Source organism: Camelina sativa, chromosome 13 (genome assembly GCF_000633955.1).
Source record: "Camelina sativa cultivar DH55 chromosome 13, Cs, whole genome shotgun sequence".
In the NCBI taxonomy this organism is placed as follows: domain Eukaryota; kingdom Viridiplantae; phylum Streptophyta; class Magnoliopsida; order Brassicales; family Brassicaceae; genus Camelina; species Camelina sativa.
The window spans coordinates 5316374-5339073 of NC_025697.1; the positions used below are offsets into that span (position 1 = coordinate 5316374).

General features: G+C 37.1%; 3 protein-coding genes, 1 long non-coding RNA gene and 1 pseudogene across 5 annotated transcripts; 3 read left to right on the forward strand and 2 right to left on the reverse strand.

Moving 5' to 3' along the window:
• Positions 1271 to 4950, forward strand: LOC104735283 (DNA-damage-repair/toleration protein DRT100-like). Of its 2 annotated transcripts, XM_010455045.2 has the most exons (2): positions 1271 to 1608; positions 3815 to 4950. In XM_010455045.2, the coding sequence occupies exons 1-2, from the start codon at positions 1399 to 1401 to the stop codon at positions 4724 to 4726; spliced, it is 1122 nt and encodes a 373-aa protein (XP_010453347.1). In that variant the 5' UTR covers positions 1271 to 1398; the 3' UTR covers positions 4727 to 4950. The 2 variants fall into 2 exon arrangements, with proteins under 2 accessions (XP_010453347.1, XP_010453346.1); XM_010455044.2 differs by lacking the exon at positions 1271 to 1608 and having other exon boundaries at positions 3490 to 4950.
• Positions 6553 to 7611, reverse strand: LOC104735285. The gene is made up of 3 exons (XR_759436.2): positions 7438 to 7611; positions 7244 to 7344; positions 6553 to 7160 (listed from the first exon to the last, which is right to left on the reverse strand). It is a non-coding gene; the product is annotated as an uncharacterized LOC104735285 (long non-coding RNA).
• LOC104737966 lies at positions 10199 to 13826 on the forward strand (the record flags this gene model as incomplete). Its single annotated transcript, XM_010458209.2, has 14 exons — positions 10199 to 10298; positions 10438 to 10473; positions 10568 to 10613; positions 10666 to 10708; positions 10806 to 11003; positions 11094 to 11165; positions 11239 to 11334; positions 11412 to 11491; positions 11590 to 11665; positions 11743 to 11953; positions 12031 to 12230; positions 12308 to 12413; positions 12585 to 12674; positions 12899 to 13826. Coding segments are annotated over 14 exons (2094 nt in total), but the record flags the coding sequence as incomplete, so codon positions are not given.
• Positions 15604 to 19069, forward strand: LOC104735286 (annotated as a pseudogene).
• LOC104735287 (cell differentiation protein RCD1 homolog) lies at positions 19112 to 21600 on the reverse strand. Its single transcript, XM_010455048.2, has 9 exons — positions 21387 to 21600; positions 21026 to 21097; positions 20803 to 20892; positions 20653 to 20695; positions 20418 to 20524; positions 20042 to 20137; positions 19657 to 19847; positions 19505 to 19574; positions 19112 to 19357 (listed from the first exon to the last, which is right to left on the reverse strand). Exons 1-9 carry the CDS (start codon positions 21552 to 21554, stop codon positions 19259 to 19261), a joined length of 936 nt encoding a protein of 311 aa, XP_010453350.1. The 5' UTR covers positions 21555 to 21600; the 3' UTR covers positions 19112 to 19258.

Genomic DNA, 22700 nt, shown 5'->3' on the forward strand with positions numbered 1-22700 from the left:
TTGCTACAACAATTAAACAACTGCCAAATCTCTGAATCACGTTTACTCTAGCTGTCTCCAAACCTGTCATATTTTTTAGGGCCGGCCATGAATTTTGAGAAACCTCAAGGGTTATATGAATTCTCAAGGGAAATAAGTAACTAAATTTCAAACTAGGCGTTGAGTTAAGAAGCTGAATCGAAACAAACATAATCTCACTAGATTAAAATGTTTAATATGTTATTTTTTCTTTTTGACGAAAACAAAACAAACAGCTTACTGTCTCTCTTTCCACTGATTTTATCGAGACAAAACGAACAAGACCAACATACCTTACATATTTGTGTTTTTTGTTCGTCGGATTATGTCATATTGTCATTAACTAGACATCAACGAAAACAAACATAGAGTAACAATAAAAACCGTTGTTTTTAAATGAAGATCAAAAGTAAATTATGGTTCGTAGTGTGGCAATGTGAGCAACGTGGAGTCTATTTGTCACAATGGTTAGGGTTGTGTCATATTGACAGATTGCATGTGTAAAAAAAAACTAAAAAACTAAATGTTAACAAAACAATTTACTCATAATTCATTGACTCAAAGGTTGAACAAGGAGGTCGAATAATTATACATTTATTACATGGGGTTGATATTATTTATGTGCTAATTCCTATCAAGGACAAAGATCACATGCTCATCTACAACGATAAGATCAATGAATTGACAGTATATTAAATAATGCATCTATACATAAATAAAAACTAGTAGCTAGTAACTCCAGTCCAGCCAAAAGTATAGTAGTGTGGACACAATAAGAAACCAAGATAATATCAACTGTTGTAGCTTAAGCCACTTGAATGTTGTTTTCATTATTGGATCCAAAATTTTCAATGTAGCTAGAGACAAGAAAAATAAATATTAACAGATGCATAGCCACGATTATTTAATTTGATATCATATTTCAACTATCTAGGTAGTATATAGGTAAATCTGTTATTCTTATATTCCAGTACGTATCGGATCGTCCAGACCAGACCCCGGAGAGTCGAACCGAGAACATGCCCAGGCCTGATGACATGGATAGTACAACCAGGCGACAGAAACAAACAAAACCATGTTATATGAGTAACGAAATAATGATCCAATCTTGCCACCAAACCCACACAAAAAAAATCTGATAATAATGAAAATTAAGAAGCATGCAAAGTATGTGACGTGGCAATAGATGAGAAGGTTCAACGAAGCAAAGGGCTTAAACAAAAAAGTAATATTTCGTCGTCTTCACTCTTCACGCACATCAGTATGTGACTATAAATAAACACCATCTAGTTAAGTCACACTTCCATGTCAACGTGCTTCAACCTATGTAAAGCTTCATAATAATTAAACACATCATCACACAAAAAGATTCGTTTCACAATGATGGATAGTACTAACAAGTCATTAGTGATCCTGTTGAGCAACGTCGTCGTGTTGCTCCTCGCCGCCACAACGGTTCAATCTTGCTTTCCCTCCGATCGAGCTGCGCTTCTAGAGTTCCGAGCTAAGCTCAACGAGCCATACATTGGCGTTTTCAACACGTGGAAAGGCCAAGACTGTTGCAAGGGCTGGTATGGTGTGAGCTGCGACCCAAACACCGGACGAGTCGNCGGTTTACGGAAACTACATTTTAGTTCTCTTGACTGGGTATTTTTATTGAAACTTTAGCCGAAAGACAGTTTTGAAGACATTATCTGAAGCATTACAACACGATTACATGTGACGTCTTATTAGTGTGTTACATCCTCCAGTGATATTGCTATAGACACGTGCTATGTCCTAGTCTAAAGGAAATCGAACTTTCTTTTTTTGTTTTCCTTCATTTTCAACTATTAAAAGTCGTCTGTTGTTGACTCCCCTGCATACTACCTACCTTTTGATTTTTGAGGGTTAGTTTACATATCTTCCCCACAAATTTCTCATCTTTTTACACGTCAACCTAAAAATTTAGATTACACAATTGCCGGCAAAAAGTAACGATATGTGGATCATTTCATAAACTTGTAATTGTTTTTCATAGTATCCATGTTAGTATTTCCAATCGACTGAACTATGAATCATTTTAAATAGTTCTGAAATGCATTAGACGGCAAACGAACGTCAAGCACATGCGGGCACATGAGTTGTCTTTTGAATAATCAAAGCCATTAATGTCTTCGTTCTGACTTGACACTTCCTTCTAAATATCTTGCTACAACAATTAAACAACTGCCAAATCTCTGAATCACGTTTACTCTAGCTGTCTCCAAACCTGTCATATTTTTTAGGGCCGGCCATGAATTTTGAGAAACCTCAAGGGTTATATGAATTCTCAAGGGAAATAAGTAACTAAATTTCAAACTAGGCGTTGAGTTAAGAAGCTGAATCGAAACAAACATAATCTCACTAGATTAAAATGTTTAATATGTTATTTTTTCTTTTTGACGAAAACAAAACAAACAGCTTACTGTCTCTCTTTCCACTGATTTTATCGAGACAAAACGAACAAGACCAACATACCTTACATATTTGTGTTTTTTGTTCGTCGGATTATGTCATATTGTCATTAACTAGACATCAACGAAAACAAACATAGAGTAACAATAAAAACCGTTGTTTTTAAATGAAGATCAAAAGTAAATTATGGTTCGTAGTGTGGCAATGTGAGCAACGTGGAGTCTATTTGTCACAATGGTTAGGGTTGTGTCATATTGACAGATTGCATGTGTAAAAAAAAACTAAAAAACTAAATGTTAACAAAACAATTTACTCATAATTCATTGACTCAAAGGTTGAACAAGGAGGTCGAATAATTATACATTTATTACATGGGGTTGATATTATTTATGTGCTAATTCCTATCAAGGACAAAGATCACATGCTCATCTACAACGATAAGATCAATGAATTGACAGTATATTAAATAATGCATCTATACATAAATAAAAACTAGTAGCTAGTAACTCCAGTCCAGCCAAAAGTATAGTAGTGTGGACACAATAAGAAACCAAGATAATATCAACTGTTGTAGCTTAAGCCACTTGAATGTTGTTTTCATTATTGGATCCAAAATTTTCAATGTAGCTAGAGACAAGAAAAATAAATATTAACAGATGCATAGCCACGATTATTTAATTTGATATCATATTTCAACTATCTAGGTAGTATATAGGTAAATCTGTTATTCTTATATTCCAGTACGTATCGGATCGTCCAGACCAGACCCCGGAGAGTCGAACCGAGAACATGCCCAGGCCTGATGACATGGATAGTACAACCAGGCGACAGAAACAAACAAAACCATGTTATATGAGTAACGAAATAATGATCCAATCTTGCCACCAAACCCACACAAAAAAAATCTGATAATAATGAAAATTAAGAAGCATGCAAAGTATGTGACGTGGCAATAGATGAGAAGGTTCAACGAAGCAAAGGGCTTAAACAAAAAAGTAATATTTCGTCGTCTTCAGTCTTCAGGCACATCAGTATGTGACTATAAATAAACACCATCTAGTTAAGTCACACTTCCATGTCAACGTGCTTCAACCTATGTAAAGCTTCATAATAATTAAACACATCATCACACAAAAAGATTCGTTTCACAATGATGGATAGTACTAACAAGTCATTAGTGATCCTGTTGAGCAACGTCGTCGTGTTGCTCCTCGCCGCCACAACGGTTCAATCTTGCTTTCCCTCCGATCGAGCTGCGCTTCTAGAGTTCCGAGCTAAGCTCAACGAGCCATACATTGGCGTTTTCAACACGTGGAAAGGCCAAGACTGCTGCAAGGGCTGGTATGGTGTGAGCTGCGACCCAAACACCGGACGAGTCGCCGGCATTACACTCCGAGGTGAATCCGAAGACCCCATTTTCCAAAAGGCCAAACGGAGCGGGCTAATGACCGGCTCCATCTCGCCGGCGATATGTAAACTCACTCGACTCTCCGGCATCATCATCGCCGACTGGAAGGGAATCTCCGGCGGGATTCCTAGTTGCATTGCGAAACTTCCTTTCTTGAGACACATAGATCTCGTCGGAAACAAAATCTCCGGCGTGATTCCGGCGAATATTGGGATGTTACTGAGGCTTAAGGTGTTGAACCTCGCCGACAATCAAATCTCCGGCGTGATTCCTCCGTCGATCACGAGGTTAACGAGTTTAGCTCACCTGGATCTCAGGAACAACAATATCTCGGGAGTCATACCGCGAGATATCGGACGTTTGAAGATGCTGAGCCGTGTGTTACTGAGCGGTAACAAAATCTCGGGTCAAATACCCGAATCTTTGACCCGGATCTACCGTCTCGCGGATCTTGAAATCTCGATGAACCGGCTTACCGGTTCAATCCCGGTTTCGTTCGGTAAAATGTCGGTTCTCGCGACGCTGAACCTCGACGGGAACTTGATCTCCGGCGAGATTCCGGGGACTCTAATGACGTCGTCGATCTCGAATTTGAATCTGAGCGGGAATCTCATAACCGGACGTATACCGAACACGTTCGGACCGAGGTCGTACTTCACGGTGCTTGATCTTGCGAACAACCGTCTCCAAGGACCGATTCCGGCGAGTATCACGGCGGCTTCGTTTATTGGCCACCTTGACGTGAGCCATAACCATCTGTGTGGGAAGATGCCGGCGGGATCTCCTTTTGATCATCTTGATGCGACGTCGTTCGCTTACAACACGTGTCTTTGTGGAAAGCCTCTTGGGTACTGTAAGAAATAATTAAATTAACAAGATTTGGGAAGAATCAAATAGTTTGATTATGATCTGTTTATGAATATTATTATAATTTCATCACGTTATCATGTAACTAGCCGTTTGAAAGAGGCAAAAAAAAAAAAAAACAATATTTATATTTGGGTGTTTTCTTTAGACTTCTTCTTGTTTATCTGCCTTGATTATCAAACCATCATCAATGAGATTCCTCGAACCATTTATATAGATTAGGATAAACTATAAGTTGTGGGCACTTCAAGGCAATATTAAGAAATCTGGACCGCGGATACATGCATCCAATAGTTTTACAACATGATAGGTTTCTCTATCTATGCATCATGGTATTAAGCTCCTTGTATGTATTTCAAAGCAGCTTGGTGGTTAGTAAGTGTATATTGTTTAACGATATGTATTTTGTATGTATCTCTTGTTTTTGTATATTGGGTTGACGTTTAAGTTTCATTCAAATTTAAATTAGTTTAAGTTTTGGTAGTAATGTTTTCAATTAGTTTAATTTACATTTTTTTTAGAGTACATCAGTTTAGCTCTGTTCGGTTCGTAGTCGTTACGACTCATTTAAGCGACTCAAAATTACACATTAAAACAAGTAAAAGAAACGGTGGAGATTAAAAAAAGTGTCGCAGCGACTTCTTTCTCCGGTGTTGCCGGTGTTACCGGTGTCGCTGAAAAACGGAATGACATTCGGTAAAACTAATAAAAAAGCGTCGCTGCGACTACTTTATGAAGTTACCGTAGTTAGTCTCCACAAGCTTGTATATCAAATTACGTGTGTTTTTGTGTCGCTGATGGCCAAAGCAGCGAGCATGAAAAGAACATGAGGCCTTTGTGTCTTTACCGAGTGGCTTTTAATTATGGTGGTATAAAAATAGCCTAAAATAAACCAGAATTGGTGTTTTTATGTTCAATTAATTAGGTGTGCTTAACAAAAACATAATTAAGTGGACTGTATAGGCCAAATTGGTTTGGTGGGCCTGGGTCCAATGTCGGTGGTAAATCGTGCATGAGTCGTCGTCTTTCATAATAATGAAAGATATAGATATAAAATCCATAACTACTGCATAAGTTTTACAACTGTGTTTTAGCTGTAAAATTAATCTTTCATGTGTTTATATCTCCCAGTACTTTAAGCAATTCTGTATTAGTTGATAATCTGCAAAGGGTGAATGAACTACAGTTTTGGCGATGGAATTAGTCTAAATGCATTTTGATTGATGAGCTCTTTGATCCGTCGTTGAACACACATACACATTTCGAAGAGCAAGCTAAGTAAGGACACTGTCAAAGTTTCTGATCGATGACTCTATAACACAAAACAAAATCACACTCAGAACTAGATTCCATAAAAAATTTCATTGATGATATATCGATTTAGATTCTGATAATAATTAAGTGTACGATGATGGGTTCCCCGGTAAAGGTCATCATAACTATATATAGTAGCTAGACATAATTTTTCGTTAGAAGAACAACAAGATACTACACAAAGAACACGTGAATACCATGCGGGAGAGAAGTTTGCACAACAAGTATGTGATGCTTCTAAGTCACTTTAAATTATAAACAAGAATACCGTACATGTGAGAATTTTTCGTAACAAGTTTGTGTGTACAAAGTATGCTTTGAAGCATCGTATTAGTTAAAAATATTTTATGGTTAATGCTCGTGACTGATTTCGGGTCCAGAGGAACTAATTGGTAGCCTGGTCAATTGGTCATAATCGAACCGTTTGATTTCCCCGGCATGCTTGTGATGCAAGGAACTGATAGCTCTGCTTACAAAGAAGCTTCTAGCATTCGGTTAGTAGCCGGAGTTGACGGAAAGCTAGGAAGCGTGTCATCAAGACTAGAGAGCAAAAAAGGTTGTTATGTGTATAGCGATCAAATGAAACTCAGGCTTGGGTGTGTTTCAGATGCGGCTGATGAGAAGTTAAAACAGGCAGACAGGAACGCGTCAATACAATCCAATGAGTTTCGTGATGAGCGCCATTGTTCAGTTTAAGATGAATAATACCAATGTGTACTTCAGTGCGCAAACTTAAAGAATGAAACAGTTAATCATGGGAGATCGGTGAAAACTAAACGGCATAGCTTTTATCTGTGTGAAAGAAGAGAGAGAAACTCGAATTGAACCCTTCGAAACCAATTTGAAGTAGAGAAAGAGGAATAAAAAAAATGGTCACATATACGAAAGTAAACTATTGTACTCTTAGTTACATAATATATATATATATATATATATTATATAGCTATATGTATGAACTATACGACATCATGTGCTCGCCAATTAGATATATGGCTATAATCGTCCAATACATATATGGCCATAGAAAACCTATTTCCCTTTCTCCAATGGGAAGAGAAAAGGGACGATTTATTCACCTCGCCAAATATCTTGAGTGACTATAGCTCAAACGCTTACTCTACGAGAGGAAACAAAAGAATGAAAGAGTGTCAATAATGAATTAGAAGTGATAAGACAAACCAAAAAAAAATAGAACCTTACAAGTTTTTTTGGAGTAGTTGGAGCACCATCTGTTTTCGCGGTTTTAGTTAGAGCACCATCTGCTTTCGCGGCCTCAGTTAGACCACCATCTGTTTTGAGACCTGCAAACACAAAAGAAAACTGAGGAAAACCAAATCTTATAAGGGAGAGAGGAATAAACATTTAACATCATCACACAATAAAAAGATGAAGACCTTTTCTCAAAGTATTCTTGTGTCAACTTTCTAATTCCTACAATAATTTTCATAAAACTCAACGATTAACTTATTAACCGTTCCCATTAACGCAAGGTAAATATATTAATATCGTTGAAAAGATCAAACAGCTCACGACAAAAAAAAAAGATCAAACAGCCATGGGTCTTAAAATATCAGATGCTGGTGCTATTTAAGTCTTACAATATTCATATATTATCATATAGCGGAAAAGATAATATATATATATATATATATATATTGTTTAACTACTAGAGTCTTACGAAAGAGTAACAATCCACCTTCCAGATTTGTGCAATAATTTTCTTAGCAAGATTTAGCCTCACTCTCTAACCAACTCGAAGCATTGGAGTGGATATTTTTGACATACTTGTAAACCATTAATATGAGTTTAAATATAAACAAATCTTCAACACCAACTAGAGAGTTGGTTACACTTATAACTATGCATAGTACTATAATAATTATCGATCTAGCTAGCACACAAAACCTGAAATTATATATACTTTGTTTTGTCGACAATGTAGAGCTTATTAAACAACCCCGTAAAAGTCTAAATTCATTGGATTTCTTTTTTTTGTTTCCCCCACGAATAATCAATTATATTCTAAGCGAATTATTTTTGTAAAAAGAATCTGAAATCTGATCCAAATATCTTGGTTTCACAATTGAGAGGTTCCATATCCAAATCCATAAACTCTAAATACATTAATTTGCACTAGATATTTTGTTCGTCCCTAATGTAAAAGGCAGTGTACAAGTGGGTTCAAAAGCAACTCTGGAATGAGAAAGAAAAGTAAACTCGTGTATCCTTTGCAGTTTTGCACTACACTCGAAAAAGAGACCTTTGGGTGGTTAACATTGACGTGTGGATGATGCTCCTTCCTTGAAGCAACAAACTTGAACTCGTCATCATAATTTTTTCATTACCTTAACTTTTAAGAACCACTGATTTCCTAACAAATACTAGTATAACAATTTTAGATAATTTGATCCAATAATTGACGGCAGCAAATATCTTAGCCACCTACGAAAATAACTAAATTGTCGGAATGTCCAAAATACTTTTTTGTCTCAAAATTGATAAATGACGAGTACATCTAACTAACTAGCCATCACTCTCCATAAATACACAACAACTCGTTCAGTGTATATCCCCTCTTTATTTTATTTTTTTTGGTTATAAATCTTTTTCGTTTTGCATTTACTTGTGCACTCTTGAATGTAATTTGTACTTCCCTTGGAAAAAAAAAAGAGAAGACATAAAACCAAAAGGAATAAAATTTTGACAGTACAAACAGCAAATGATTCTCTTATGCACTTTTACATAAGATGGGTTGAAATAGTCTTGCACTTGTCAAGAAAAGGAAATCGTAACACATCTTCTTCAATCTCCATTTACCAAATAGACACTTGTCAAAAAAATAAGGAAATCGTAACACATATCTTCTCCAATCTCCATTTACCAAATAGATATCACAGAAGAGCGAACACTATTTCAACCAACCCTATCTAAAATTGTGTTAAAGAATCATTCATTGTTTTGCTTTATATATAGAGGTATTTATTATGAGATGGTATATATATATATAGGTTTGTTCTTGTTTAACGCGGATATGATATAAAAATGTTATTTGGGTGACAGTAACAGAAATAGTACTATGCTATATATGTTTTATGTTTATCATAAGAGCTTAATAATATGACTGTGAAAGAATTATGATTCGTAATTGTTGTTTTGTTTGCATGTTACTTGACAAATGAGTTTCTTTGATAGATTTGTTTGTATTCACATGCCATGCTTTTCACTATCTCTCTCTATATATGTCTTCTTCGAGAATCGAAGATATCACGCATCGCGATCACATCGTTTCCACACGCCAAGCGATCTACGAGCGCCGTCCATTACATTATTACAATTTTCTAATCTAATACAAAAAAAATTATGAACTATTCGTTTATTGAACATATGTATATAGTTTTTTAGTAATACGAATTTTTTTTTAAGCCATACAATTAGCAAAGACCTATAATGATATCGATGGAAAAAGTAGACTTGCACTAACTCATGTGAGTCATGTCCTATTCCAGTTACTTATATATATCCAGCTGTATTTTGCAATCATTCAAACTAGTATTATTAGATATATCTTAAAATAGAAAGTTAAATAAAAAATTTTAAACAAAAGAGTGACTAAGTAATATAAATAAAAATATTAAAAACAGTTAAGAATGTTTCAAATTTAGTTTATTAAAAAGCAGTTAAGAATTTAACACACCAAAAGCACATATATTTTTTATTTTTATTTAGACGCCATGCAAATTAAATCTTTTATTTATTTCCATTTTTTTTGTTGGTTTCTCCTTAAACTTTTTTTTTTCTCAACACATCCATCTCTCTTCTTCTTCTCTGCAACTAAAAAAACCCTTCTTCTTCAATCTCTCTCGCTCTCCACTTTCGTTAATTAGCGATTTAAAAAAAGAAGACTTTTTTTTTTGTTAAGAATCTCTTTAATCGACTAATTGATTGGGAATGGTGTTGTTTAGTAGTCCATTATAACATATATCGAGAAAAACCAGAAACAGCCCACTGATCTCTCTCGAAAACACACTTCAAATTACAAACCAAACCAGGCCGCGAATGCGACAAGCCATCCGTGACCTCTTTCACCTTCTCTTAAATTCTTTCTATTTTTAAAAAAAATATTTATCAAAAAATTCTCTTTTTTTTTTTTTTTTNTTATCCTGGAGCTTCCGTAAAGAAGCTGGTCTTGTTGCTCCTGGTGATCACTATGGAGGATGGGAGAAACCTGACAGTGAACTCCGTGGCCATTTCGTCGGTATAAACCTTTTCGCTCAATTCAATATAGTTTCTTGATCCATGTTGTTGATATTAGTATGCAAGAACTGGTTTGGTATATATAGATTGCGTTACCTTTTACTAGGTGGCTCATAGAATCTGCTTGTTTGTTTTTGAAGGTCACTATTTGAGTGCAACAGCTTATATGTGGGCAAGTACNTTTTTTTTTGCTTTATATATATCTGCTCACATTACTCTCTTCTTCCAAGTTCCAAGCTCATACTGTTTAATGGGTTTTTGAGTCTTTAGTTTCATTCTCTTCTTGGAATCTGTATTTGGGATCTCGGGGTTTCGGGTTTTGAACGATCTCTCTTTAGATAAGACTTTTTGTTTTTTTTTTTTTTAAGACAAAAGAGAATGGATACGATGAAGAGGTTTGNAATTCACAAGGTGAAAAAGTCAGACTCTTTTAACTATGATATGGTAGATTACTATATATGCTAATGTTTTGCAAAAGAGGTTCAAACTTTTGTCTTAATTTTGACAGATTTTAGCGGGTCTGGTGGATCAATACAAGTTGGCTGGGAACAGTCAAGCTTTAAAAATGGCAACAGGGATGGCTGATTACTTCTATGTCCGTGTTCGTAATGTGATAAGGAACTACAGCGTTGAACGACATTGGCAATCACTAAATGAAGAAACTGGTGGCATGAATGATGTTCTCTATCAGCTATACAGCATCACTGTGAGTTTAAAATCTTATTAGACTCTCTAAAAAGCAACCTTAGATTTCTATCTACCGTTGTGTAATTTCATAGTTTATTGGACTCTGCAGGGAGATTCCAAGTATTTGCTGCTCGCACATCTCTTTGACAAGCCTTGCTTTCTTGGGGTCCTCGCAATTCAGGTAGTTTACTTGATGATTAGCTTGAAGAGATGTGAATGGTAATGGAACATAACTTGTTGTGCTTTCTTCTCAGGCCGATGATATAAGTGGATTCCACTCTAACACACATATTCCCATCGTCATTGGATCCCAACAACGATATGAAATCACTGGGGATCCACTCCATAAGGTATTGAAGTACAACCTGGAAGGCGTGAGAGTTTGTTTGTTAAATAAAACATTGGTTCTGAAATCTGTGTGTTTCAGGAAATTTCGATGTTTTTTATGGACATCGTAAATGCTTCTCACAGCTATGCAACTGGAGGAACATCAGTCCATGAGTTTTGGTAGTACCATTACCCGACTTTAGAGTCTTTAAGAGTTTGGTTCATTTTTACATGAATTTGGTTCTAACTCTTAACCATGCATGATTTGGGAATGTTAGGCAAGATCCAAAGAGAATGGCGACTACGCTGGAAACTGAAAACGAGGAATCATGCACTACTTATAACATGCTCAAGGTAGGATTTTAAACTTTCTTTCCCTCAATTTATTTGTTCAAGGTAACAACAACACATTAACACTTGTACAATTTCAGGTCTCTAGGAATCTGTTCAGATGGACAAAAGAGGTTAGCTATGCCGACTATTACGAGCGTGCTTTGACCAACGGTGTGCTCGGGATTCAAAGAGGAACCCAGCCCGGACTGATGATCTACATGCTCCCATTGGGTAAAGGTGTTTCTAAGGCTGTGACTTATCACGGTTGGGGAACACCTTATGATGCCTTTTGGTGTTGCTATGGCACTGGTAAATTTTAACCACAATCATCTGGTGTTCTACATGTTCTTAACTACAGTTACTGATATTTTTGTTTTTGTTCACAGGGATTGAATCCTTCTCAAAACTGGGAGATTCCATATATTTTCAAGAAGATGGTGAATCTCCAGCTCTTTATGTCACTCAATATATATCAAGCTCACTTGATTGGAAATCTGGTGGTCTTTCTTTATCTCAGAAAGTTAAACCTATTGTATCGTGGGATCCGTACATGCGTGTGACATTCTCTGTCTCTTCCTCCAAAGAGGTAAACTTTTGCAGAACCTTGATGCAACCTGTCTAACTGAATAAAGATTCTGATGGATCCAATTTTTTTTTTTGCAGGGAATGGGGAAAGAGACAACTTTGAATCTAAGAATACCTGTTTGGACAAACTCTGAAGGTGCCAAAGTATCTTTGAATGGCCAACCCTTGAAAGTACCAGCTTCAGGTGATTTGAGCATTCTGTATTGTAACCTTTATATATCACTGGACTTGAATATAAAGTTTACTAAAAGTTGGTAAAAGCAGAATCCGGTTGACTCCAGTGTCCTGTGTTTCTGTTATAATCTCTAGTTTGTAAAAAATGAGAATCATATTGGATCTACCTTTTGCTTTTCAGGTAATTTCCTATCAATCAAACAGAACTGGAAATCTGGCGATCAAGTGACGATGGAGCTACCGTTGAGTATCAGAACCGAAGCTATAAAGGGTATGAAACACTGTTCTGAAATTTCCGATGTCACTATCCCTTACTGTGGTTAATTGTAACTAGCTGTATATTAGATTATTGTATCAGTCATGCCGTGTAATAATGCTTGTTGAGTTAAACTGCTAAATTGGTTCTTGTTCATTTTGTCTAAATTGTAGACAACTCTGTTTTGACAAAGCATAAGCTGATTTCAAATTATTTCCCCCTTTTTGTGATTATTTCAGATGACAGGCCGGAGTACTCATCTCTTCATGCCATACTCTATGGCCCCTACTTGTTAGCCGGGCACACGAGCAGGGAATGGAGCATCACAACTCAGGCCAAATCTGGAAAATGGATCAACCCTATTCCTGAAACTCATAACAATCACCTTGTCACTTTCTCACAACACTCTGGGAACATATCTTACGTGTTGTCAAATAGCAACCAAACCATCACAATGAAAGCATCACCCGAGCCAGGAACTCAAGACGCTGTTGCGGCGACTTTCAAGCTCGTGACTGATACTTCTAAACCACGGATTTCAGGTCCAGAGGAACTAATTGGAAGCCTGGTCATGATCGAACCGTTTGATTTCCCTGGCATGATTGTGATGCAAGCAACTGATAGCTCCCTCACGGTTCAAGATTCTTCTTCTACTGCCAAAGAAGCTTCTAACTTTCGGTTAGTAGCTGGAGTTGACGGAAAGCCAGGAAGCGTGTCATTAAGACTAGAGAGCAAAAAGGGTTGTTATGTGTACAGCGATCAAACCGTAAAGCCGGGAATGAAACTGAGGCTTGAATGTGTTTCAGATGTGACTGATGAGAAGTTTAAACAGGCAGCAAGCTTTACGTTAAAGACAGGAATACATCAATACAATCCAATGAGTTTCGTGATGAGCGGAACACAGAGGAACTTTGTGTTATCACCATTGTTCAGCTTGCGAGATGAATTATACAATGTGTACTTCAGTGTGCAAACTTAAAGAAAGAAACAGTTAATTAAAAACTCCATTAGTACAATGGGAGAAAATAAGAAAAAAAAATTCTCCTGGAAGTGTATTTAGATGCTTAGCCTCGTAGGTGGTTTGTGACATTGTGTTTTGCAATTTCATCTAAAAAAATGTATGTTGGTGTGACAATAAAAATATATAGACGAAGTGATTTTTATAAATTGTGCTAACGATTAATTCATGTTTTTAAATATTCTAAAAGTAGAGAGTGGACTAGTTTGTTCTATGAGCTTTCACCATTCACAAACCAAAGTCAGAGCATTCATGAATTCTCATACAGTATGTATGTATGTGATAAATATGGAGGTGTAGAAATAAAGTTATTGTAGACAGAAAGTATATTCGACTGAGCAATGAAAGAAAGCTGAAGACAAGAAAACAAACAAGTCCTACAAACATTGATTTCTTTCAATCAATGCACTCAAACCTTAAATGCATTACTAAGACATAAACTAATACAAGTAAGTGAAGAAATAAACTAATTAAAAGTTGGTAGAGAGAGTGAAACTGGAAAGTGGCAAATAGAAAAGTAAGAAAAATATAAAAGAAGAGGTCAAAAGAGTAGGTCCACTAAAAAGCAGCAGATCTTAGCACCCACATGTCCCCAATATATTCTATTTCTACTGTACACTCTCTTCTTCTTCTTCGTCTTCTTCACCTCCTCACTAAAGTTCACACTCTACTTCGAAATCTCATTTTCAACATCTTCACCTTTCTTCTAAACTTTCCATTACAAAAAATAATGTATTTCCAAGTTGTTTTCTCTATTCTTCAATAGAGATCCCTGAGGTACATTACCATGTCTTAATTTCTCTATTGTTTTTTCTTAATTTGTAGATATTATATGATGTGTAGTTGTAGACTTGTTTTGATCAGTTGCTCAAGTAACAGCGACAGTGAAGTGTATATACATTGAAACGAAACATTTCTTGTGGGGTTTAGTTGTCTCTCAAAGATTATATTTTTTTTTTGTTTGGCTTTACAAATAGATCTTCATGTTTACTCTTCTTTTATTTTATTTTATATTAAAGTAAAGGATGGGATTTTTAGATATAAAAAAATCACTTTCTTGCTTTGTTTGGATCAGATTAGAAGAAAGCTAAGAGTGGTTGCTCTAGTTTTATTGTAGAAAAGGTTAAAAACATTTTTTTGGGGAATCTTTATTTATAGAGAAATGTCTATCTATGGTAGATTGGTAGCTGCTTGTTTGGTGAGAAAACTTCAACAAAGAGTCCCAAATAACATTTTAATATACATAAAAAGTTACCATTTCCACTCTTATCAACGTTTTCAANCTACTTCGAAATCTCATTTTCAACATCTTCACCTTTCTTCTAATCTTTTCCATTACAAAAAAAAAAAGGTATCTCCAAGTTGTTTTCTCTATGCTTCATTAGATCCCTGAGGTACATTTCCATGTCTATTGTTTTTTTTATTCGTAGATTTTATATTATGTGTAGTTGTAGTGCTTTTGATCAGTTGCTCAAGTAACAGCGATGGTGAAGAATTAAATACATTGAAACCAAACATATCTTGTGGGGTTTAGTTGTCTCTCAAAGATTATATAATTTTTTGTTTGGGTTTACAAATAGATCTTCATGTTTACTCTTCTTTTATTTTATTTTATTTTAAAGTAAATGATGGGTTCCTTTTATATATATATAAAAAAAAATTCACTTTCTTGTTTGGATCAGATTAGAAGAAAGCTAGAGAGGTTGTTATAGTTTTATTGAAGAAAAGGTTAAAAACATTTTTTGGGGAATCTTTATTTATAGAGAAATGTATATCTATGGTAGATTGGTAGCTGCTTGTTTGGTGAGAAAACTTCACAAGAGTCCCAAATAACATTTTTTAATATACATAAAAAGTTACCATTTCCACTCTTATCCACATTTTCAAACTGTTTATATTTTTCTCGGTAGAGTGTAGATNCAAACTCCTTAATCATTTATTTGATTTTGATTTGAGAGATGTCTATGTTACTAATATGCTCTAACTATTGTAAGTAAACTGTTAAAATCTCTCTGATCCATTTGTGTGTGTTTTTTTTTACCAGAAGGCTGTCTTAAGATAACAGAGCCAAGCAGTTTACCCTGAAACTGCTTCTTATTTCAAGTTCTTGGATCTTAAGAGACGGATTCTTTGTGATAGAATTGCAGAAGTTTTCAAGATTCAGGCAAGATGCAGAAACCTGGGCAAAATATAGAATTTGCACTGAAGGAGACTTCACCAAAGATTGGTGCAGGAGCTGTGACTGGTGATAAACTCTCCTGCACTTATGATTTGGTTGAGCAGATGCATTACCTCTACGTCCGGGTCATGAAGGCGAAGGAATTGCCAGGGAAAGATGTGACTGGTAGTTGCGATCCTTATGTGGAAGTGAAGCTGGGAAACTACAAAGGAACGACTAAGCATTTTGAGAAGAAGTCGAATCCAGAGTGGAAGCAAGTGTTTGCTTTTTCAAAGGAGAGGATCCAAGCATCAATCTTGGAGGTTGTAGTGAAAGACAAAGATGTGGTGTTGGATGATTTTATTGGTAGAATCATGTTTGATCTTAATGAGATTCCTAAGCGAGTTCCGCCTGATAGTCCATTGGCTCCTCAGTGGTATAGGTTGGAGGATCGACATGGGCGTAAGGTTAAGGGAGAGCTTATGTTAGCTGTTTGGATGGGGACACAAGCCGATGAAGCTTTTTCTGATGCTTGGCACTCAGATGCAGCCACGGTTGGACCTGAGGGTGTGACACATATCCGGTCAAAGGTTTATCTTTCGCCAAAGCTTTGGTATGTGAGAGTCAATGTGATCGAGGCTCAAGATTTGATACCTCATGATAAAACCAAGTTCCCTGAGGTTTACGTAAAAGCAATGCTCGGAAACCAGACTCTGAGGACGCGTATTTCTCAGACCAAAACATTGAACCCGATGTGGAATGAAGATCTGATGTTTGTTGTTGCTGAGCCTTTTGAGGAGCCGTTGATTCTCGCGGTGGAAGATAGGGTTGCACCAAACAAAGATGAAACGTTAGGCCGGTGCGCAATCCCGTTGCAGAATGTCCAGAGGAGGTTAGACCATAGGCCGCTTAACTCAAGGTGGTTCAACCTGGAGAAACATATTATGGTGGACGGAGAGAAAAAAGAGATAAAATTCGCAAGCAGGATTCATCTAAGAATCTTTCTTGAAGGTGGATACCATGTTCTTGATGAATCAACTCACTACAGCAGTGACCTAAGGCCAACTGCAAAACAGCTGTGGAAACCAAGCATTGGACTGCTTGAAGTAGGGATCATAAGTGCGCACGGACTGATGCCAATGAAGACGAAAGACGGGAAGGGAACAACAGATGCATATTGTGTGGCTAAGTACGGGCAGAAATGGATCAGAACAAGAACAATTGTCGATAGTTTCACGCCTNGCCTGATAGTCCATTGGCTCCTCAGTGGTATAGGTTGGAGGATCGACATGGGCGTAAGGTTAAGGGAGAGCTTATGTTAGCTGTTTGGATGGGGACACAAGCCGATGAAGCTTTTTCTGATGCTTGGCACTCAGATGCAGCCACGGTTGGACCTGAGGGTGTGACACATATCCGGTCAAAGGTTTATCTTTCGCCAAAGCTTTGGTATGTGAGAGTCAATGTGATCGAGGCTCAAGATTTGATACCTCATGATAAAACCAAGTTCCCTGAGGTTTACGTAAAAGCAATGCTCGGAAACCAGACTCTGAGGACGCGTATTTCTCAGACCAAAACATTGAACCCGATGTGGAATGAAGATCTGATGTTTGTTGTTGCTGAGCCTTTTGAGGAGCCGTTAATCCTCGCGGTGGAAGATAGGGTTGCACCAAACAAAGATGAAACGTTAGGCCGGTGCGCAATCCCGTTGCAGAATGTCCAGAGGAGGTTAGACCATAGGCCGCTTAACTCAAGGTGGTTCAACCTGGAGAAACATATTATGGTGGACGGAGAGAAAAAAGAGATAAAATTCGCAAGCAGGATTCATCTAAGAATCTTTCTTGAAGGTGGATACCATGTTCTTGATGAATCAACTCACTACAGCAGTGACCTAAGGCCAACTGCAAAACAGCTGTGGAAACCAAGCATTGGACTGCTTGAAGTAGGGATCATAAGTGCGCACGGACTGATGCCAATGAAGACGAAAGACGGGAAGGGAACAACAGATGCATATTGTGTGGCTAAGTACGGGCAGAAATGGATCAGAACAAGAACAATTGTCGATAGTTTCACGCCTAAATGGAACGAGCAGTACACATGGGAAGTGTTTGATACCTGCACAGTCATAACTTTTGGAGCATTCGACAACGGACACATTCCAGGAGGAAGCGGAAAAGATGTGAGAATCGGGAAAGTGAGAATCCGTCTCTCGACCCTTGAAGCTGACCGTATCTACACACACTCATATCCGCTGCTCGTTTTTCATCCTTCCGGGATCAAGAAAACGGGTGAAATACAGTTAGCAGTGCGGTTTACTTGCCTATCTGTCATCAACATGCTTCATATGTATTCTCAGCCATTACTACCCAAAATGCATTATATACACCCGTTATCGGTTCTCCAGCTGGACAGCCTGAGACACCAGGCGATGAACATTGTCTCAGCGAGGCTGAACCGCGCAGAGCCACCTCTTCGCAAAGAGATTGTAGAGTACATGCTCGATGTTGACTCACACATGTGGAGCATGAGGAGGAGCAAAGCTAACTTCTTCAGAATCATGAATGTTCTGAGTGGTCTCATTGCTGTTGGAAAATGGTTCGATCAGATCTGCAACTGGAGAAACCCAATAACCACAATTCTCATTCATGTTCTGTTCATTATCTTAGTTCTCTACCCGGAACTCATCCTCCCAACGGTTTTCTTGTACCTCTTCTTGATTGGGATCTGGAACTTCCGATGGAGACCAAGACATCCGCCACACATGGACACACGGTTGTCCCATGCAGACGCTGTCCATCCCGACGAGCTTGATGAAGAGTTTGATACTTTCCCGACTTCTCGATCCTCTGAGATTGTGCGGATGCGATACGACCGGCTCAGAAGCATAGGAGGACGGGTTCAGACCGTGATAGGCGATCTAGCGACACAGGGAGAGCGGTTTTTATCGCTGCTGAGCTGGCGAGACCCGAGGGCAACCACATTGTTTGTGCTCTTCTGTCTCATAGCTGCTATTGTGTTGTATGTTACGCCATTTCAGGTTGTTGCACTTCTTGCTGGGATCTATGTGCTGAGGCATCCAAGGTTTAGGCACAAGCTTCCCTCTGTGCCGCTCAATCTCTTCAGGAGGCTACCTGCAAGATCTGACAGTCTATTATAGACAATATTTATCTACACCTGCTTTTATAAAACGTTTGTTGATTTTCTAAAGACATTGGGTTTAATGCTTGGTTCAGTCTTTTCAACGGAATTTTAGTTATTAATTGCAACATCATAAGGCGGTCAGGTAATCCAAGTACATATATCAATCAAACTAAAAAATCTTGGTCTGTGAGTTTCTGTTTCTCATCTGTAATTCTGATTTCACCTAACTTTTTTGTCCAATGAATAACTGTTTTCCCGCCAGAATACTAATCTCTGGGGTTCGATTTAATTCACAAACATATGAGCCAACCCTTGAGGTGCTCTACCGCCAATGTTAATGTTCTGAAGCAGTTTCTCCAGCCATTGCGCTGCAGGTGGATCATCCTGTCAAAATAAGAAAAGATAATTAGCTTAAAACAGCCAAGTCCTAAGTACCAAAAGAACTGAGACAAGATAAGAATAAGATTGATAGATAACAATTTGCTATCAGTAATAATTGATTATGATGCTATAAAGAGATATGACACCTACATAGAGACAACGGCTGAAGGTAGCATCTCTCAGAAGATCCGGAAGGCAACTTCCAAGCGCATCGCAGGCTCTGAATGTCATCAATAACTGTATTGTGTAGGCTCAAGTGTATAATATTGTTTTCAAATGAAGGAAAAAAGATAATATTGCACCTGGGGTTATCTGTCAAGCGGAGATAGCAGCGTACGATGTGCTTTAGCAACCTAGGAGACGGTCCTTCTGCAAGTGAAGCAACCATATTTCCCAAAACTCGACCCAGAGCAAAGAATCTCTCAGCGGTGGTGCACATGTATTCAAGCCCAACCTCGTCTAGCAAAACTTTCTGAAGAATGAAAGTAGCAACCTGACATAACCGGTTTCAAACATATCAATCAGATGAACTGTTCATGGCCAAAACCAATCAGAAACAGCAATTGCAGAAGCAATACTTGTACGACTGCTTTGTATGAAGCATTTCAGATCTATGAAATTGGCTCCGCTGTATAAATGATTAGGATGTGTATCTAAAGACAAGCATCTGAAAGTAGACAAACTTACAGTCTTTGACAACTCGCTGCCATTTTCCATTGTCCGGAGGCACAATGGGACAATTTCAGTTTGAAGAAGAAATCTGATCACTTCAGAATCATCAACCTACCAAAACCAAATGAACAATGTTGCAACCACACCAGTGTCAGTAATAATTATATGATGTCCTAACAATATTTACTCAAAGGTTTTAGCATGCTAAAATTCGTTCTTTCTCAAATCAGCACAATATATATTTACCGGGACAATGTGGCATTTAATAGCCAGACAGTTGTTAGCAAGTAAAAGGAGTGTTCTTGCCTTCTTCGCATCAACACAGTTTTCATAACTAGACCACATAATTTCTAACTAGACGCAGAAACAAAACTCAAAAATCAAGACATACCTTAACAAGTGCACCAATAACCCCCAAGCTAGTCAGCCGCAGGTACTCAAACGGTCTTGACTTGCTTGATGTATTCAAGAAAGCATACAGGTACAATGGCAGATGGGCTGAAATTTGAAAATCAACAGACTAAATAAACTAATGTAATCTAAGTCTTTACTTAAGTCACAGAGCAAACACCACAATTATTTTAATGAGAAGTATGTAATAACTGTTTGCGGGCATAGGAGTGTACCTTTCAGGAACAACATTCTTGTATCGGCATGAGAAGCAACACACTGGAATGTATAAATAAGATTAGAATCTTCCAAAACGGAACATACATATATAAACGTTTTGTAAATTCTCCCAAAACAAAGAGAAAAATTGACAAAATTTAATGCACCTGAAGAAGCGCAAGTGCATTGCAAACCCTGTTAGATTGAGCAGGAGTCATGGTTGGAGGAGATAGGACAGGGTAAACTGAGATAATCTCCTAAAAAAAGAAAATGACTAGATCTTTAACCCAATACAATGGTACATGAAGAAAATAATGCAGTATACACAGCAGGGAGGAGGAAGCCATCAAGCAAGAATAACTCATGTCCCCTGAAGGATAAAAAAGGTACCTGTAGAAGAGCAGGAATGGTACCAACAGAATGCCACAAAAGGGGAGCCAACTCATGAAAGTTCTCTCTCTTCTGCAAAAACATGTATGTAAAATCAAAAGCAATGAGTGATCTTCTATCAACTTAAAAAAAAAAAAAGTGATCTTCTATGAAATTGCTCAAAATTCGAGATTGAATGTTTACAACATGAATAATTATGGCTCAATCTAACGATTATCCTACAAATTCACTTATATAAATTGTGCAGCAATCGCTAATCTGAACGCATGTAATGTAGACGACGGAAACAAAGGACTTCAAAATTGCGTTGAATGAAAAAAAACCCAAAGGATGGAGAATTTGCCAAGTAAGAGAGACAGACCTTGGACAATTCGTGAAGAGCATTTTCCCGGCGTTCGAGATTACTGAGATTGAGAATCAACTGCTCCGCCGAAAAAAGCTTGCGATCACTGGTGGATGAAGAAGAAGGAGAAGCTCCTGAGGAGGGAGGGACAGATTTCAAGGAGAGCGAAGGAGGAGGATTAGCCATTTATAAAGAAGACGCGCCGCTCAGAGAATCTCCCTGAGACTCAACCAAGAGAGATAGAGATGAGACGTAGTATTTATATATATATATATATATATATATATGTCTAGGGGCGTGTTTCTCACGTGCCTCGCTTTCTCCGTTACTGTTTTTTTCTTTTAAACCACAAAAAATCTAAATCATCCTGATATTATTTTATGAAATATTTAATTTAAGGATTTTCTTTTAGTTGCCCAGATTAAGGGAAGTATTTCAATTAAGCTGAGTCTCTAGACTAGGTCGGAGAAAGCAAGCTTACACAAATACAAGGATAATTTCTTTACTCACATGACCATATTTCTTGAAACCCATGTATCCGCAGCCGACTATGATCATAATCGTACCTAGAACAACCGTAGCTCCAAATAGAGTGGCTTACTTTCATGGTTTTTTTCTGTAACTATGCACGTATATTGCTCTGTGCGATATCTTGGAGCGTGAAAAAGCGTTGACGCACGGCTTCTTGTTCTCCTATCATTTTTTCTAATCCTAGCATCTTTTAACAGACTTTGCGCTATGTTTCCCGTCAGATTCCAAAGAAGCTCAGAGATGATCTCCTCTCTCCCAGATACTTATAAGATTCAAATTCTTTTGACGGTTTATCCTAATAACAATGAAGATTCTCCACATGTTAATAAAACATGTAATGTTTATTATCCCAAACAAACACACGTGTATATATGCAAAAAGAAAAACAAGAATAATTAACAATGGAGTTTATATGATTCCATTTTAATTCATTATTTAGCTAATGGAAGGAAAAAAGAGTTGAGCATTTGATATTATTAACAAAGGAAGAAAATACTATGTTTATCGCGCCAAAGAAAACTAGTTATGTTTTCAAACGTTTGTTCGATTTCTATAAATTAGAATTATTATTATTATTATTTATCTACTAAAATGTTTATTTAAACCGTAAATAATTTTGTTTTTCGCGCTTAATAACTATATATTAGTTTGATTCATGTCAGTAAAAAAATAAGCTTTACTCCTCATATGGTTTAAAGTTGGACAAATACTTAAATTTACAATGTAATTAAGGCGATCAATTTAAAAGGTTACAATTTGAAGTTAATAATAATTTTATGTTTTTAATATATTTATTTATTT

Bases quoted from the DNA above. Each gene is read 5' to 3' on its own strand.
- LOC104735283 (XM_010455045.2), top strand. From the start codon at position 1,399: ATGATGGATAGTACTAACAAGTCATTAGTGATCCTGTTGAGCAACGTC. The intron at 1,609-3,814 runs CCAAACACCGGA...GTGAGCTGCGAC, and splicing joins GGTATGGTGTGAGCTGCGAC to CCAAACACCGGACGAGTCGC.
- LOC104735287 (XM_010455048.2), bottom strand. From the start codon at position 21,554: ATGGCTAATCCTCCTCCTTCGCTCTCCTTGAAATCTGTCCCTCCCTCC. The intron at 20,893-21,025 runs GTACCTTTTTTA...TTCTTTTTTTAG, and splicing joins CCATTCCTGCTCTTCTACAG to GAGATTATCTCAGTTTACCC. The intron at 19,575-19,656 runs GTGCAATATTAT...GATGACATTCAG, and splicing joins CGCTTGACAGATAACCCCAG to AGCCTGCGATGCGCTTGGAA.